The 15,688-nt window shown below is 43.8% G+C and overlaps 1 protein-coding gene across 1 annotated transcript in view; it reads left to right on the forward strand.

The window, feature by feature from the left end:
- The window catches only part of LOC107548730 (periphilin-1-like), a 75,351-nt gene that overhangs the window by 57,316 nt on the left and 2,347 nt on the right, over positions 1–15,688 (forward strand). Inside the window, exon 5 of the mRNA XM_016229531.1 lies at positions 15,534–15,665. Within this exon, the coding sequence (XP_016085017.1) occupies positions 15,534–15,665 (132 nt within the window). The remainder of the gene's footprint in view (positions 1–15,533; positions 15,666–15,688) is intronic.

The following is a 15,688-nucleotide window of genomic DNA, read 5'->3' on the forward strand; positions in this document are numbered from 1 at the left end:
CTGGGGGAGGGAGGGAGGGCGAGGCCCATGAAGCGGAACGGGCAGAGCGGGGGGCCATGGCGGTGCAGGCAGAGCGGGGGGGACATGGCGGTGCAGGCAGATCGGGGGGGCATGGCGGTGCAGGCAGATCGGGGGGCCATGGCGGTGCAGGCAGAGCAGGGCGGCCGGGGGATGACGGCAGAGCAGGAAGCCATGGCGGAGTAGAAACATGGACAGACCACTTGATTGTGACAGCGCAAGCAGAGAGTTCATGAATGGCCTCCATGGCTGTGACAGGGCAGACTGTGAGTTCATGAACGGCCTCCATGGCCATGACAGGACAGACAGTGAGTTCAAGAATGGCCTCCATGGCCGTAGCAGGAACGACAGGGAGTTCATGAATGGCCTCCATGGTCGTAGCAGGACAGGCAAGACTGTGAGTTTGTGAGCGGCCTCCATGTCTGTGACAGGACAGACAGTGAGTTCATGAATGGCCTCCATGGCCGTGACAAGACTTGGCCGGGGACTCAGGCTTAATGTGAGCAGATTCTGAAATGGCGGCTATGTCGTGACGATACTCTGGAAGATCAGTTGAGACGTGATGAGACTCTAGAAGGACGGCCATTTTGTGAAGAGACTCTTGTGTGGCGGCCATCTTGCGATGAAGCTCTTGAATGGCGGCCATATTGTAAAGAATCTCCTGAGTGACCGGCATGATGTGAGCAGGCTCTGGCTTGGCAGACGTGACGTGAATAGGACTTGGTGTAGCAGACATGACGGGAGCAGGCTTTGGTTTGGCAGACATGACGTGAGCAGGCCCTGGGGTAGCAGACATGATGTTAGCAGACTCTGGCTTGGCAGACATGATGTGATCAGGCTTTGACTTGGTAGATATGACATGAGTAAACTTTGACTTAACTGGCATGATGTGAACAGGTCCTGGAGTAGCGGGCATGACGTGAGCAGGCTTTGGCGTAGCAGACATGACGTGAGAAGGCTGTTGCTTGGCAGACATGACGTGAACAGGCTTAGGCTTGGAAGGCATGATGTGAACACCTCCTGAAATGATGGTCGGGACGTGGAAAAGTTCTGATGTGGCGGGTACTCTAGGATAGCTGTGTTCCTCCTCAGCAACCCCCACAGTAAATGGTGAATCAGCCAGTAACAAGGCAAAGTCAATGTATTTTTCAAGAGTCCATTGAGGGGTATAGCGTAGCATTAAATGAGATACATTTTTATCCAAATCATAATGGAAAATGTCTTTCAGGAAGCTATCCTTAAAATCTAGGTGAACAAGACGATCTGCTGGGTTCATTGTGGGGGTCGTGTATTCTGTAACGAAAGTCCACTGAAGGTGAGCGTAGTGAAGAACCCAAGTGCAGTTTATTTACAGTGATCCAAACATAATCCAAACAGACGAAGACTAGAGACACAGACTTGACTTGACGAGGCATAACAGACTAGACTCACCGACAGCGGGTTACAACTTCAATACACAACAAGGCACAATGGGAACATGATGGCTACTTATAGCAGACAATGAGGGTCACATGACATGAACAAACCAATGGGAAACAAAACACATGACTAGGACTACCAATCAGAACATTACACATACACAAGGCAGAGATACATGAGGGCAAGGGAAGCATGACACTGACAGCATGAAACAATTACAAAATAAAAGACATGGAAAACATGAACATGAAACAAAACCCAAACACCAAACCCCACATTACACCAATAAAATAACCACAGTTTTATTGAAAGTAACACAATAAAATTGGACAGAAAATATATTAATATTAATTATCAGTATGTGACCTGTTCTGGTTAAAATGAGTTACAATAAGGACATTTTCAAAAAAAATGGAATTTCACATTCTCCATTAAAAGACCTTCAAATTGATGTATGACTGCAATCGAACAAAAAATGACTGAGCTACACCTGTTTGAAGTTCTGAGAAATATTCAATTATGTGAAAAACTGAGTTAAAGTTTTCTGAAGGTTCCAAAGTAAAATCACCTAGCAAGATTGCATCTTTTCCTCCACTTCTTTTCTTAATAATAATTATTACTATATTAATAATCACAATATAGCTATTTTTATTTTATCCTTGTTATTATAAATAAGAACATAAAAAAGCAGTAGGACAAATATAAGAAAGAAACAAATAATGCATTACCTTTTCCATTTTACACCTAAACAAAAGCATTCAAGTAAGAAAAACAAATATTAATTTGTTAATCAAATAATATAGGCGATAATAATAAATTCCCTTAATAAAATACTAATAAATAAAAAATAAAAAATAAATCATCTTAGTGTGTTCATTACAAATAAATAGATTATTAAAACTACAAAAGCAGTTCAATCAACTTCAGGGAGTGATTCCCTCTTCTCTTTTATTGTTTGATTAATGAGACAAACGGCCTATATATTAAGACCTATTGTCATGCACGGATCTAATGTAATGTTACACATCAGATGTTTTTCCCCAACAGTTCCCGAAACATTCACTTAAAGGGGTCATATGATGCGATTTCAAGTTTTCCTTTCTCGTTGGAGTGTTACAAGCTGATTGTGCATAGATAAGATCACTGAAGTTGCAAAGAATAAAGTCTCAAAACCAAAAAGATATTCTTTATCAAAGTTAAGACTCTGCCACGCCCCCCTAAAACGGCTCGGTCTAACACGCCCCCACATATCTACCTCACTATGTGGGAATATTTGCATAATGCCGCCCAAATGTGGACGCAAAAAAAGAATGCATTTTCTATTGACTGTTCAAATGCGGAGTTTTTTGCATTGTGTGTGTGTGTGTGTGTGTGAGAGAGAGAGAGAGAGAGAGAGAGAGAGAGACAGAGAGAGAGAGAGACAGGGAGAGACAGAGAGAGAGAGAGAGAGAGAGAGAGACAGAGAGAGACAGAGAGAGAGAGAGAGAGAGAGTGGAGTCAGCTGTCTTAACCGTGGCTTGTGTACTGCAAACACATACCAGCTTCATCACTGTGTCTGTCACGCGACTCTGTTCCCCTTTCAGGCTCTGTCTTTGCATCTATTTTGAAAGATGAAGCTCGCGATTATGGTAAGGGGCGTTACATTTCCGATGAGTGCTTGCGGTGTTCGGCCAATCACAATGCACTGGGTCAGCTGGCCAATCAGAGCAGACTGCGCTTGTCGGAAGGAGGGACTTTGTAGAAAACGAAGCGTTTGAGAGAGGCGGGGAATAGAGGACCTACAATAATGTACAGTATTTGAAAAATAATGTGTTTTTTGAACATTAAAGCATGTCAACATATTCTGTTACACCAAATTCACAGAATAATGATCTTTAAAAAAGCATCATATGACCCCTTTAAGACATAACAGATTATGTTTGCATTAGCGCTTAAATACTGTAATTGTGTATATGTGTACATTTATTGGGATCGGGTGCTTCGGATGAGAGGTAGCGAGCAGAGAAAAGGTACACCCCTCAGAAAATTTACAAATAAAGATCATTTTAGATGTTTGATTAATATTTGGAGCACTGGGATCACCAGATGAGGGCTTAATGAACTCATTTTTATGAAAACCTCAAATTCAACTAAAATCTAAATTTTTCACTTTGTTGCCTGTTGCTCAAAATCAGCCCATCCACATTCACACTCATTTTGCCAGCACGGCTCACATATATTGTTTTTACTGAGTTAAATTTTTTGACTAATTATCCAAAAATGTATAGGCTAGCCCTACAAAGCTATTATTATCAGAGCATGTGAGGAGAGCATAGCGTCACAAGAGGGTAGCATCATTTTACCAGCATTGCCCAGTACAGCTGTACTACAGCTTACAACACAGTAGCGCTACTGCAAACAAGAACAAGTATATTACATAGACATTTCCTGCAGGCGCGTGATTTGAGCGGACTTTGCTTTTCCAGTGATCATGAGCGTTACGGGACATGAGTGGCTGAACGCACATTTATAGAGCGGTATATTGAGCGGAGCATCACACTGCGCAGTGACGGTGGCTAGAGGGGGAATGAAACCTCTCTGAACACTGCCGGGCAGTGATATTTTTTCAGCCGTTTTTCTCTTTTGGCCGAAAACCGTAAATGCCATTTTCGGCAGCATAAAATACGGTGCATCTCTACTTGTACTAAATTCCTTATTCATTTGTAAGGGTAGTCTCCTCAACGTGCGTGTGACGTAGTTGTGCGTGTACAGAGCGCCGACGGCGGTCCGCCAGAGCGGTTTCAGTTTACTTTCAAATGAGTGGTAAGTGTGCGTGCATGAACGTAAGTTAATTTATCTTTCTTTACCTGTCATATTGCAATAATGTTGCCACTGCCAGTCTGATTGTTATCATAGGTGCATGTTGTAGTTCAGTATATACAGAATTTGGAGAATTCTGCACGCGTTATTTACATGCATATTTTAGCGCCATTTATCGTGTGGTATTTAATATTATTGTATAGAGAAGATGTATACTGAGGTAAATGTTTGTTTACTGTATACAGACGGATTCTGATATTTTATTTGTTTATTTCAGACTAAAACACACTTGCCACTTCTGTTAATTTAAGAACTGTACAATGCTGGATGATGTAAAGTGACACATCCTGAAGATATAAACCATTGAACAACCATCTGTCTCCTGTTGCACTTCTTGCTGGAGTTCCGTAGTGGACTAGCATTCCACCTAACTACAGAGAACAGATTCCTTTACATTTTGGTCCTTCGAGCCGGATATCTAGAGCCACTATGGTGACATGGATCAACAGATACCGCATTTTTCTCCCGATACCACGTGTCCTGCTCAGATGCAAGCCAGAGCTCGTCAGATCCCTTCTTATTTGCAGGCTTACGACGTAGCCTTGCCCCCATCCCTTCTGCCAGTTATTGGGCCTTACAAACCATATCAGCAGCCGAAGATGGACCATGCAGCGGCACCATCGACCCTCAGTGGGCAGGCCGAGCTTGCCTCGACTGGGATGCAGCTGATCAGCCAGGAGTTATCATCTCTGCAGTATGGACCAGGTCCTGTCATAGTCAGTGGGAGCAATATAGACGCTGGGCTCAGCGACCTGGTAGAGCAGTTAGATGTTGGGAGATCTCCATCCTCTTCCCATTACAGCCAGTCAGAGTGTGAGTTAAGTAGTGGCACTGTATCTCCTTTCTCAGAGCAAGTGGAACAAGCTTACTCACCACCCATCGTTAGGCCAAAGGCTATGGCAGTCCCAGCCATTCCATTACTGGATATAGGGCCACCCACATCCTGCCAAGGAGCACTCAGGTATGCTACCCATCAATCAGTACAGTGGCAGACATCCCAGACTACAGCTCATATGGTGTACAGCACACCTACGCTACAACCGTCTGTTCCACACACAGCAGCATGCAGTGTAGTGTCCTGTCCTTCTTCCTATAATCTTATATCCTCATTGCCTCACACCATCACATCAGTGAAGCTGCCAATATCCACAACCGTACCCCGTACTCTGGTGCCACCAGCTTACCAATTACAGATCCCTGAACATAGTCAGTCACAGGGCCAACCATTGCCTGTGTTAGATCCATATCAGCCTTCACCCATGAACACTGGATATTATGCTCCTCAGCCCTTCATGCAGACTTCAGTGCAGAACTGGTATCCTCCTCCAGTGGCACCCGCCATTCCACATATGGCAGCCTCCACACGTCCAGTATACCAGCCAGTACTTGCTGCACCTCCATTGCAATCACAGTGAAGAGCACTACCTCTCTCAGTGCAATGAGATCACTGAATGCCCGCCTGAGCGACTTATCAAATGGATAAGAAATGGCAAGAGATGCTGGAAATGTGGACACACCAGCCACAATTGTAATGAGTGCACACTGAAGAAACCATGCCTGGAGTGTGGGGATGTGCACCTCAGAGTTCTCCATCGCATAGCAGAGCAGGGCCCGAGCATCATGCTAGTTACAACAGCAAGCGACCGCATCTACGTGACACCACCTAGCTCTACAGGACGTGTCTTCCTAAAGGTCACCCCCGTGCTACTATGGAAAGGCGAGAAGTCTATACAAACCTACGCCATCCTTGATGATGGGGCACAGCGCAGCATTATCCTCCCTGCGGCGGTCCAGCAACTAGGCCTACAAGGAAAGAAGGAGGTTATGGCCCTTCGAACCATTCGACATGATGTTACTCAAATGGAGGGACGATCAGTCCAGTTTCAGCTTTCATCCCAGTCCAAACCGAACGAAAGGTACAACCTAGCCGGTGTATTCTCCGCACCTCTCCTGACTCTGACTGAGCATACATACCCGATCAAGAGACTTCAGCGGAGCTATTGTCACTTACGGGGTATTCCACTTCCGTCATTTAGTAAAATTCAGCCTCTACTCTTAATAGGATCCGACTACTTAGGTTTAATCGCTACGAAGGAACCCATTAGATTGGGCCCCGATGGCAGACCAGCTGCTGTACACACGCAGCTCAGTTGGGTGCTGCAAGGACCAGATGGGCTTCTTCTGCACCAGGTATCGCCTCAACAGTGCTTACTCACTTCCCTTTCTGCAGCGCGAGATCCTATTCTCCAACAGGTCGAACAGCTGTGGCAGTTGGACATTCTTCCTTACGAGAAGCTGGTAATGCGTTCACGACAAGACCAACTTGCCATAGAACTGCTGGAGAGCAGAACACAGCGTGTGAAAGTGGATGGAACATGGCGTTATGCAACCCCTCTCCTACGTGCCCCAAATGCACCACCACTGAAGGGTACCAGAGATTACATTCTACACAATCTTAGGAGCACAGAGAAAAGCTTGGGTAAAGATTCAGAGAAAGCCAAGGTTTATGAGGCCGAGATTCAGCGTGTGAAAGTGGATGGAACATGGCGTTATGCAACCCCTCTCCTACGTGCCCCAAATGCACCACCACTGAAGGGTACCAGAGATTACATTCTACACAATCTTAGGAGCACAGAGAAAAGCTTGGGTAAAGATTCAGAGAAAGCCAAGGTTTATGAGGCCGAGATTCAGAAGCTTTTGGATGCAGGATATGTTGTTAAGGTATAGTTAGAAATTCTACATTCAGATGAAGAATCATGGTTTATCCCACATCATCTTGTCCACCACAACGGTAAGGACAGACTAGTTTTCAACTGTTCTTTCATCCATCAAGGTCTCTCCCTCAACCAGCAGCTCCTTCCTGGCCCTTGCCTTGGTGCTTCATTACTAGGAGTCCTGATTCGATTCCGACAGCACATGGTCGCAATCAGCGGCGACATACGCGCTATGTTTCACCAGGTAAGACTCCTGCCGGAGGACAAACCTCTCCTGAGGTTCATCTGGCGAAACATGCGGAAAGGAGATCAGCCTGATGTCTACCAATGGTAAGTCTTACCATTTGGAACGACTTGCAGCCCATGCTGTGCGACCTTCGCACTTCAGAAACACGTCAGGGACCACCAGCCATGTGATGGTGAAGTAAGGCAGTCGATAGAACAGTGCTTTTATGTTGACAACTGCCTACAGAGTCTTCCCACAGTGGATGAAGCTAGGCAGTTGGTCAACAAGATGAGATCAGTACTCGCCTCAGGGGGGTTTGAAATCCGGCAGTGGGCCAGCAACGTCCCCTCAGTTGTTGAGCACTTACCAGCTAACGCGAAATCAGAGAGCATAGAGCTATGGCTGCAAAAGAATCATTCCGACCCTCAGGAGCCAGCTCTAGGTCTGATCTGGCACTGCCTGGATGATCATCTGGGTTACAAGCACCGCCCGACAGCAGAGTGTCTCCCCACAATGAAGCACATCTACAAAGTCCTGTCAACCCCTTTACCACCAGGGCTAAAGTTCTAGTCCAGAAACTCTGGGCTAAACCAAGAAGTTGGGATGAACCGAACCTTCCCATAGATCTTCTTGAGAGGTGGAGAGCTTGGGAACAGGAACTACCTAACCTTGCTAAGGTAGTGTTTCCCCGTTGTTACCTCCCATCACATTTCAGTGAGGACGCGGCAAGATTCAGCTTGCACATTTTCTGTGATGCGGCCGAGGTGGCCTATGGAGCAGTAGCATACCTGCTTATCGAGCAACAAAGTGAACTCTACACCTCCTTTGTGATGGCAAGGTCAAGGGTGGCTCCCAAACGACAACTGACAATGCCCCGGTTGGAACTCTGTGCAGCCTTGGCTGGTGCCCAGCTTACTAAGCTTCTAGTGCAAGAGTTGACCATTCCTATTGAGACGACCACAGTCTGGACCGACTCGACTACCGTCTTGACCTGGATTCAGTCAGAGTCTTGCCGATATAAAGTCTTTGTCGGCACTAGAGTGGCTGAGATCCAGGAGTTAACTGACCTGCATTCGTGGAGGTACGTGGTCAGCAAGTAACCCAGCGCAGACGATATCACCTGGGAAAGACGCTTGTAGAGCTGGCGTGCCCCAGTAGGTGGAATCAGGGACCTAATTTCTTACGTGGACAACCAGATCAGTGGCCAGCTATACCTCTGATGGAGAATTGAGATGATTCATCAGAAACCAGGAAGACTGTATTCTGTGGACTAACTATAGATGACCGGAATCCACAGATGCCCGACGCAGCTCAATTCACCTCCTGGAAGGGATGGAGAATCGAGATGATTCGTCAGAAACCAGGAAGACTGTATTCTGTGGACTAACAATAGATGACCGGAATCCGCAGATGCCCGACGCAGCTCAGTTCACCTCCTGGAAGGCCGTGGTTAAGGCAACTTACCAGTCCCTTCACGGGGCGGCTGTTTTAGATGCAGGAACCTCTAAACCTGATTATCAGAGTGCTGAAGTGTTAATCTTGAGCCAGTCCCAAGCCGAATCTTTCCCACTAGAAGTCAAAGCTTTGAAATCAGGTAAGCCAGTGCCCCATTCTAGTCATTTGAGCACACTAGCACCAGAGTTTGATCCGGCATTAAGTTTGATTCAAGTTGGAGGACGGCTTTGAAGATTGGAAGACTCGATCCCAACCGAGATTCACCCAGTAGTTTTAGACCCCTATCATGCTGTAACCAAGCTACTCATCCAAGACTTTAATGAATGCCTACTTCATCCAGCGCCGGACAGAGTTTTTGCTGAAGTCCGTCCTTACTACTGGGTGCTGAGAGGTAGACAAGCGGTGAAGAAACACCAGAGGGGGTGCGTGCAATGCCAGAGGTGGAGGGCTAAGCCAACGGTGCCCATTATGGCTGACCTACCCTTAGCTCGGCTACGACTCTATCAACCACCATTCTTCTCGACAGGTGTCGACTGCTTTGGGCCATTCACTGTCAAAGTAGGCCGTCACTCAGAGAAATGAGGGGGTGTGATCTTTAAATGTTTGACCACCCGTTGCATACACCTCGATCTCCTCAACAGCCTGGATGCAGAAGCTTTCCTACTTGCCCTGAGACGTTTCATAGCCCGACGGGGTACTCCATCGGAGATTATCTCTGACCAGGGAACTAATTTCCGAGGTGCCGGAACAGAGCTGAGAGAGGCATTTAAAGATATGGAACCTCAACTGCAGGAACAGCTGGCAGACAAGCAGATTATTTTCAAGATGACGTAGCAGATGCAGACCCAGTCACCCCCAATTTCCTCCTCATGGGATGCTTCGCTACCCCAAGTAGTCTACACTACAGAACCTCTGTCTAAGCGTCGATGGCGCCATGCTCAGACTGTAGTTGATCATTTCTGGGCATACTTTACCCGACATTACCTGCCTAACCTTTAGCCTCGTCTTAAGTGGCAGCGTGAGACTCAGGATCTGACCGAGGATGCTGTAGTGATGGTGGTGGACCAACAACTGCCTCGGGCTCATTGGCCCATCGGTAGGATTGAGAGTCTGGTACCCAGCGAAGACGGCCATATTAGGTCAGCAAAGGTCAGAATAAAGGACCGCCTGTATCTTCGCCCTGTGGCTAAGATAGTTCAACTCCCAGATGGTGAGGATACAGACTTTAAGGACTAAGGAATTCATATTTTTACAGATTAGCTATGCTAATCTGGGGGCGGCTGTACTAAATTCCTCATTCATTTGTAAGGGTAGTCTCCTCAACGTGCGTGTGACGTAGTTGTGTGTGTACAGAGCGCTGACGGCAGTCCGCCAGAGCGGTTTCAGTTTACTTTCAGTTTCATTTCTCTGCCGCTATTTCAAATGAGTGGTAAATGTGCGTGCATGAACGTAAGTTAATTTATCTTTCTTTACCTGTCATTGCAATAATATTGCCAGTCTGATTGTTATCATAGGTGCATGTTGTAGTTCAGTATATACAGAATTTGGAGATGCATGTTATTTACATGCATATTTTAGCGCCATTTATCATGTGGTATTTAATATTATTGTATAGAGAAGATGTTTACTGAGGTAAATGTTTGTTTACTGTATACAGACGGATTCTGATATTTTATTTGTTTATTTCAGACTAAAACACACTTGCCACTTCTGTTAATTTAAGAACTGTACAATGCTGGATGATGTAAAGTGACACATCCTGAATATATAAACCATTGAACAACCATCTGTCTCCTGTCGCACTTCTTGCTGGAGTTCCGTAGTGGACTAGCATTCCACCTAACTACAGAGAACAAATTTCTTTACACTACTCTTTACCCAATTAACATTCTATATGTTCTATTTTAATAGGCCTACCTTAACTACTATATAGCCTATGTTTTGTAAATACTAAAAATGCCTGACAGTCATGCCAATAAACATCTGATTTTGTGTGACTCTATTTCAGCAGGCACACATACATGAATTTTATAGGAAATTCACTTTTTTTTATTTTTTAAATATAATATTAGTCATCAATAGTCTATATTAGTAAGTATAATTATGAAGATGTATCGAAGAGGAATTAATCAGCATTATGTAAGAGTCATTTTGTTCATGCCCATTGTTTTATTTATAAATGAAAACAGATGCTCATTTATCCTCGTACTGAAATACAGAAATAGTCATAAAGTCAAAGCATTACTGGTTGGATTGTAAGGCATTCACTTGTAAGACATTCACAGTATTTGCAAAACAATTATGGTAGTCTACTTTAAAATATATAACACATAATGGTAATGATAATGATAATGATGATGATAATAATAATAATAATGATGATGATCAGCGTTGGGGGTAATGCATTACAAGTATCGCAAGTTATATATTCAGATTACTTTTTTCCAAGTAACTTGTAAAGTACTGCATTATTTTTAAATTTACAATTAAATATCTTTTTTTATATATAAGAAACGGCAGTTACTTTGTTTACCCATTTATTTATTGACTTCTCTCCTGTCCCAGTCTTGAAAGAAATTGGGTGTGAGGTGCAGGCACTTCCTTCAGTCTGAGATTTATTTCACTTTTGGTGTGAACAGGTCTTTACAGTTGCCAGAAATATACGTTTTTTTTTGTGTAAGACAAAAAGTAAAGCAGAAGTAACAACACGCAATTCGTTACTTTTGTATGGAGTAACTCAATATTCTAATGCATTACTTAACTTTCCCAACACTGGTGATAATGATGATGATGATAAATAAATAAATAAGAAACAATCAGTGAGTGGATTGAAAAGACTGGGATGGGGTGAATTAAAATGTTTTAGGCTCTCAAACTTCATTTGAAAGCTGTCATCACATGCAATATAATATAACATAGGCCGTAGGTGCCCAATCCTGTTCCTGGAGATCTACCTACCTGCAAATTTCAGTTTCAGCAGTGATCAAACACAGCTGTCTGTAACTATCAAGTGCTCCTGAAGATCTTATTGAGCAGATTGAGTGGTGTTTGATCAGGGTTGGAGCTGAACTTTGCAGGGAGGTAGTAAATATTTAGAAACACTAAATATTTCTCAGATTTCCAATCCCCTCCATTCAATTTCAATTGACGGTCATTTTTGACCAATAAAGCTAAGATCAATAAGGCCTACAATCAGTCAGTATCAAAATTAAATACAAAACCAGGTGTTGTGGAACACCACAAGTGTGATTTTTTTTGCAATTTTTTTAATTTTTGTCTAGAATAAACGCTTTTCAAAACAAATTTCTTGGTTAAACATTGGAGCATGCGAGTGTGATAAACAGTGGAATTTTTTTTCATATTTTATTTAATATTTTTCATATTTTATTTTTCACTCAAAAATTGATGTACTTAGGCTCAGATTAATGAGGCCTACAATAAATCAGTTCCAAAACTAAACACAAAACCAGTCATAATTGAAAGAAAACAAGCTGACAAAAAGATTGATACCAATATTAGGTGATAATATAGCATAACGAGATTTATAAGCTATTTTTTGTGCCCATGTCATTTTTGACCGAGAACACCACAAGTGTTATAGGGATTTGAACACAACCTGAGGGTTAAACGCAAAGGATGCTCACACCAAATGTTGATTTCATTTAGTTAGTAGAAGTTAACTAATAAAGAAAATCTATTTATGACATGATTTTGACAGCATCCTCATTTTACAGCATTTTTACACAAGTGCCTAAAACTTTTTACAGTACTGTAGCTTTGCATATAGGTTTGTTGAAGCATCTTGGATACATTGCCACAGTTCTTCTGGATTGAGTCTGTCTCAGTTTGTTCTGTTTCTTCTTGTCCCTCCAGACAGACTGATGATCAGATCAGATCTCTGTGTGGTGCACTGGCTGCTGTCAGACAAAAATCTCATTGGATTATTACAATTAATGGCAAAATGAATGTTTGGAAATGTAAACTGATATTGTTTATGATATTGTCAATGTTGTACATTGACTTTATTGAAGTGCCATTGAATACAATGGTACGTAAAAAGGCCAATCGTTAAGTACTATCATATATATATGTGAAAATAAACTTAAAATATAGCAGCAACATATAGCCTTGGAACGAGTTTCAAAAAAGTACTTTTTTTTTCATAATGTCAAATATTAAACAAAAGGCTTGACAGCAGTGGCTCTAGAGGCAGAGTTGTTCAGAATACAGAAATCTGACATGCAGGGGTGCACATAAGGGCTTCCCACTTTATTTATTTATTAATTCATTATTTTTAATTATGTTTTATTTAGTTGTATTTTTTTTTTTTTGCTGTGACCTCAGATTGAGCTCATTCATATGCATTTTCGAGTTTGGTGAACATACCTCATTCCATTCAAGAGTTTTAGCCATTTTAGTAAAAGTGGCCCTGCCCACTTTGAACATTTTGGCATCCTGTTGCGACCAACAATGGAAGGTCTCTAGGTTACGTATGTAACCATGGTTCCCCGAGGGAACGAGATGCTGCGTCGAGAATCGCTTTGGGAACTCCCCTGCGTGACCGCATTCTGAAGCATGTGTAAAATCAGTCCAATGGAGCAGCGAGACATCACGAGCGGGGTGACGTGAGCACCAGGAAGTATAAAAGCGCATCCGGCAGAGCGCAAGTTAGCTTCGATGAAGTAGAGCCTGGAGGGATGCAGGGAGTATGGCAAAGAGACGCAGCATCTTGTTCCCTTGGGGAACCATGGTTACATATGTAACCTAGAAATGTTCACCTTCAGGAACTCGAGGTGCGTCGAGAATCGCTTTGGGAACAAGAATACCCACTGCGCCATACTACCAAGTCCCTGCCTGTGTGTGTATCAGATGAGGACATCACGAAGAGAGAACTTGGGAACCTGGGGTAGATGCCAGGTCTAGGTTATAGAAACGGACAAAAGTGTGCGGAGAGGACCAGCCTGCCGCAGCACAAATATCCTGCAAGGCCACACCCAAGTTGAAAGCCTTGGAGGCTGTCATACTACTGGTCGAGTGCGCTCTGACCCCCATAGGTGACGGGAGGCCAGAGGACTCGTAGGCTAGTGAGATGGCCTCGACCACCCACCTACTCATAGTCTGCTTGGTCGCCGGAGATCCTTTCTTTGGTGGACCAAAGCAAACAAACAGCTGATCTGCCTTACGCCATGGGGCAGCTCTGTGTGCGTAAGCTTCCAGTCCTCTAACTGGACAGAGCAGATTAAGCCTTCTTGGCCTACTTCCTGGAACGGAGGAGGAAAGAATGCCTGAAGTACTATGGGCCTTGGCGAAGAAGTGGGCACCTTAGGGACATACCGACCCTCGGGTAAAGGAATGCCCTAACCATGCCTGGAGCAAACTCCAGGCATGAAACAGAAAGTGCCTGCATATCCCCGATCCTTTTAAGTGAGGAAATAGCAAGGAGAAAGATAGTATTGAGCGTGATAAACTTGAATGAAACTTCTTCTATGGGTTCAAAGGGTGCATTGCATAAGCCCTCCAGAACCACAGCCAGGTCCCATAAGGGCACCTTAGTGCGCTTAGTGCACTTTAGTCAGCCTCAGGGTGCCACAGAGGAAATGAGTGATAAGTGGGTGTCTTCCCAATGATTGACCACCCAAAAGGGCATGGTAAGCAGCTAAGGCCGCCACGTATACCTTCAGAGTAGAGGGAGATAACCCTGCGGAGAATCGCTCCTGCAGAAACTACAGAACTGTACCAATTGGGCAGTTGACTGGGTCTTGCAGTCGCTGTCCGCACAATGAAGTGAAAAGCTTCCACTTTAAGGCGTACTTTTTCCTAGTGGTGGGAGCTCTGGACTGCAGTATAGTCTCAACAACCTCAGTTGAGAGACCAGATGCTAGGAGCTGTGCCCCCTCAGGGGCCACGTCCATTCTCGAAAGCTGAGCGTGCATGCTCCGCTCCTAAACAAACAACACACAGATCATGTGTATCCCCCGCTGCCAGATAGCGTGGGCAGGGAGAAACACAACGTCTGTAATGCCGTTCGCTCGCCATAGATTTTTGCTTAGACTTTGACATATTCTTTTGAATACTTGTGGACTGACAGACAACAGTAAATAGACTTACACATACACAGAGCGCTACTGAAGAGCAGAAGCTAACTTGCACTCTGCCGGATGCACTTTTATACTTCCTGGTGCTCACGTCACCCCGCTCGTGACATCTCGCTGCTCCATTGGACTGATTTTACACGTGCTTCAGAACGCGGTCACGCAGGGACGTTCAAAAATCACAAAGTGATTCTCGACGCAGCTCGAGTTACTGAAGGGGAACTGCGTTTCGATAACTTTTGCTGTTCAGACTCCAGAGAAATTTCCTTCACTGGTGCCATGTAACTTGTCATGTAAAACTATATTTCTATAATGCAGGGACCGAATTTTTATTTTTTGGCCAGTTTTGGTTTTCTCATCAGCCATCAAACTTCATTTTGCATTATTTTTAGAGTAGTTGTATATTTCTATATCTCTATGACAATGAGAATATTTCTGGGTTTTTTTCTCTCCTCAGCTTTCAGAAAAATAATACAATTATAATGTCTCAAATTCTGCAAGATCCATTTTCCCTTAATGTGTATTTAGTCATAATGGAGACTACTTTGTCAAACTGCTAATTAATTAGAAATGGCTGAAAAATGTAAAATAATATACTGTTTGTCTTCTTTTACTGTTTGTCTAATTGTGTCTTCTTTTGTGCTTGCATCAATAGAAGTGTGTTTTGGTTTATCTGTGGTAGCATTTCTTGTGTTATTGTTAATTCATTTTTCTAATGTTTTGTGTATGTATTATCAATAATCCATGCAGGTGTATCGGCAGGACTGTGATACATTTGGCATGGTTGTGAAGATGTTGGTGGCCAAGGATCCATCCTTGGAGAAGCCAATTCAACTGTCTCTGCATGAAAACCTGAGGGACTTTGGCATGCGTTGCATCAAGGCCATGGAGCAGTTCATCCATGA

The sequence above is a fragment of the Sinocyclocheilus grahami genome, unplaced genomic scaffold (assembly GCF_001515645.1).
Source record: "Sinocyclocheilus grahami isolate Dianchi unplaced genomic scaffold, SAMN03320097.WGS_v1.1 scaffold354.1, whole genome shotgun sequence".
Taxonomy (NCBI): Eukaryota; Metazoa; Chordata; class Actinopteri; order Cypriniformes; family Cyprinidae; genus Sinocyclocheilus; species Sinocyclocheilus grahami.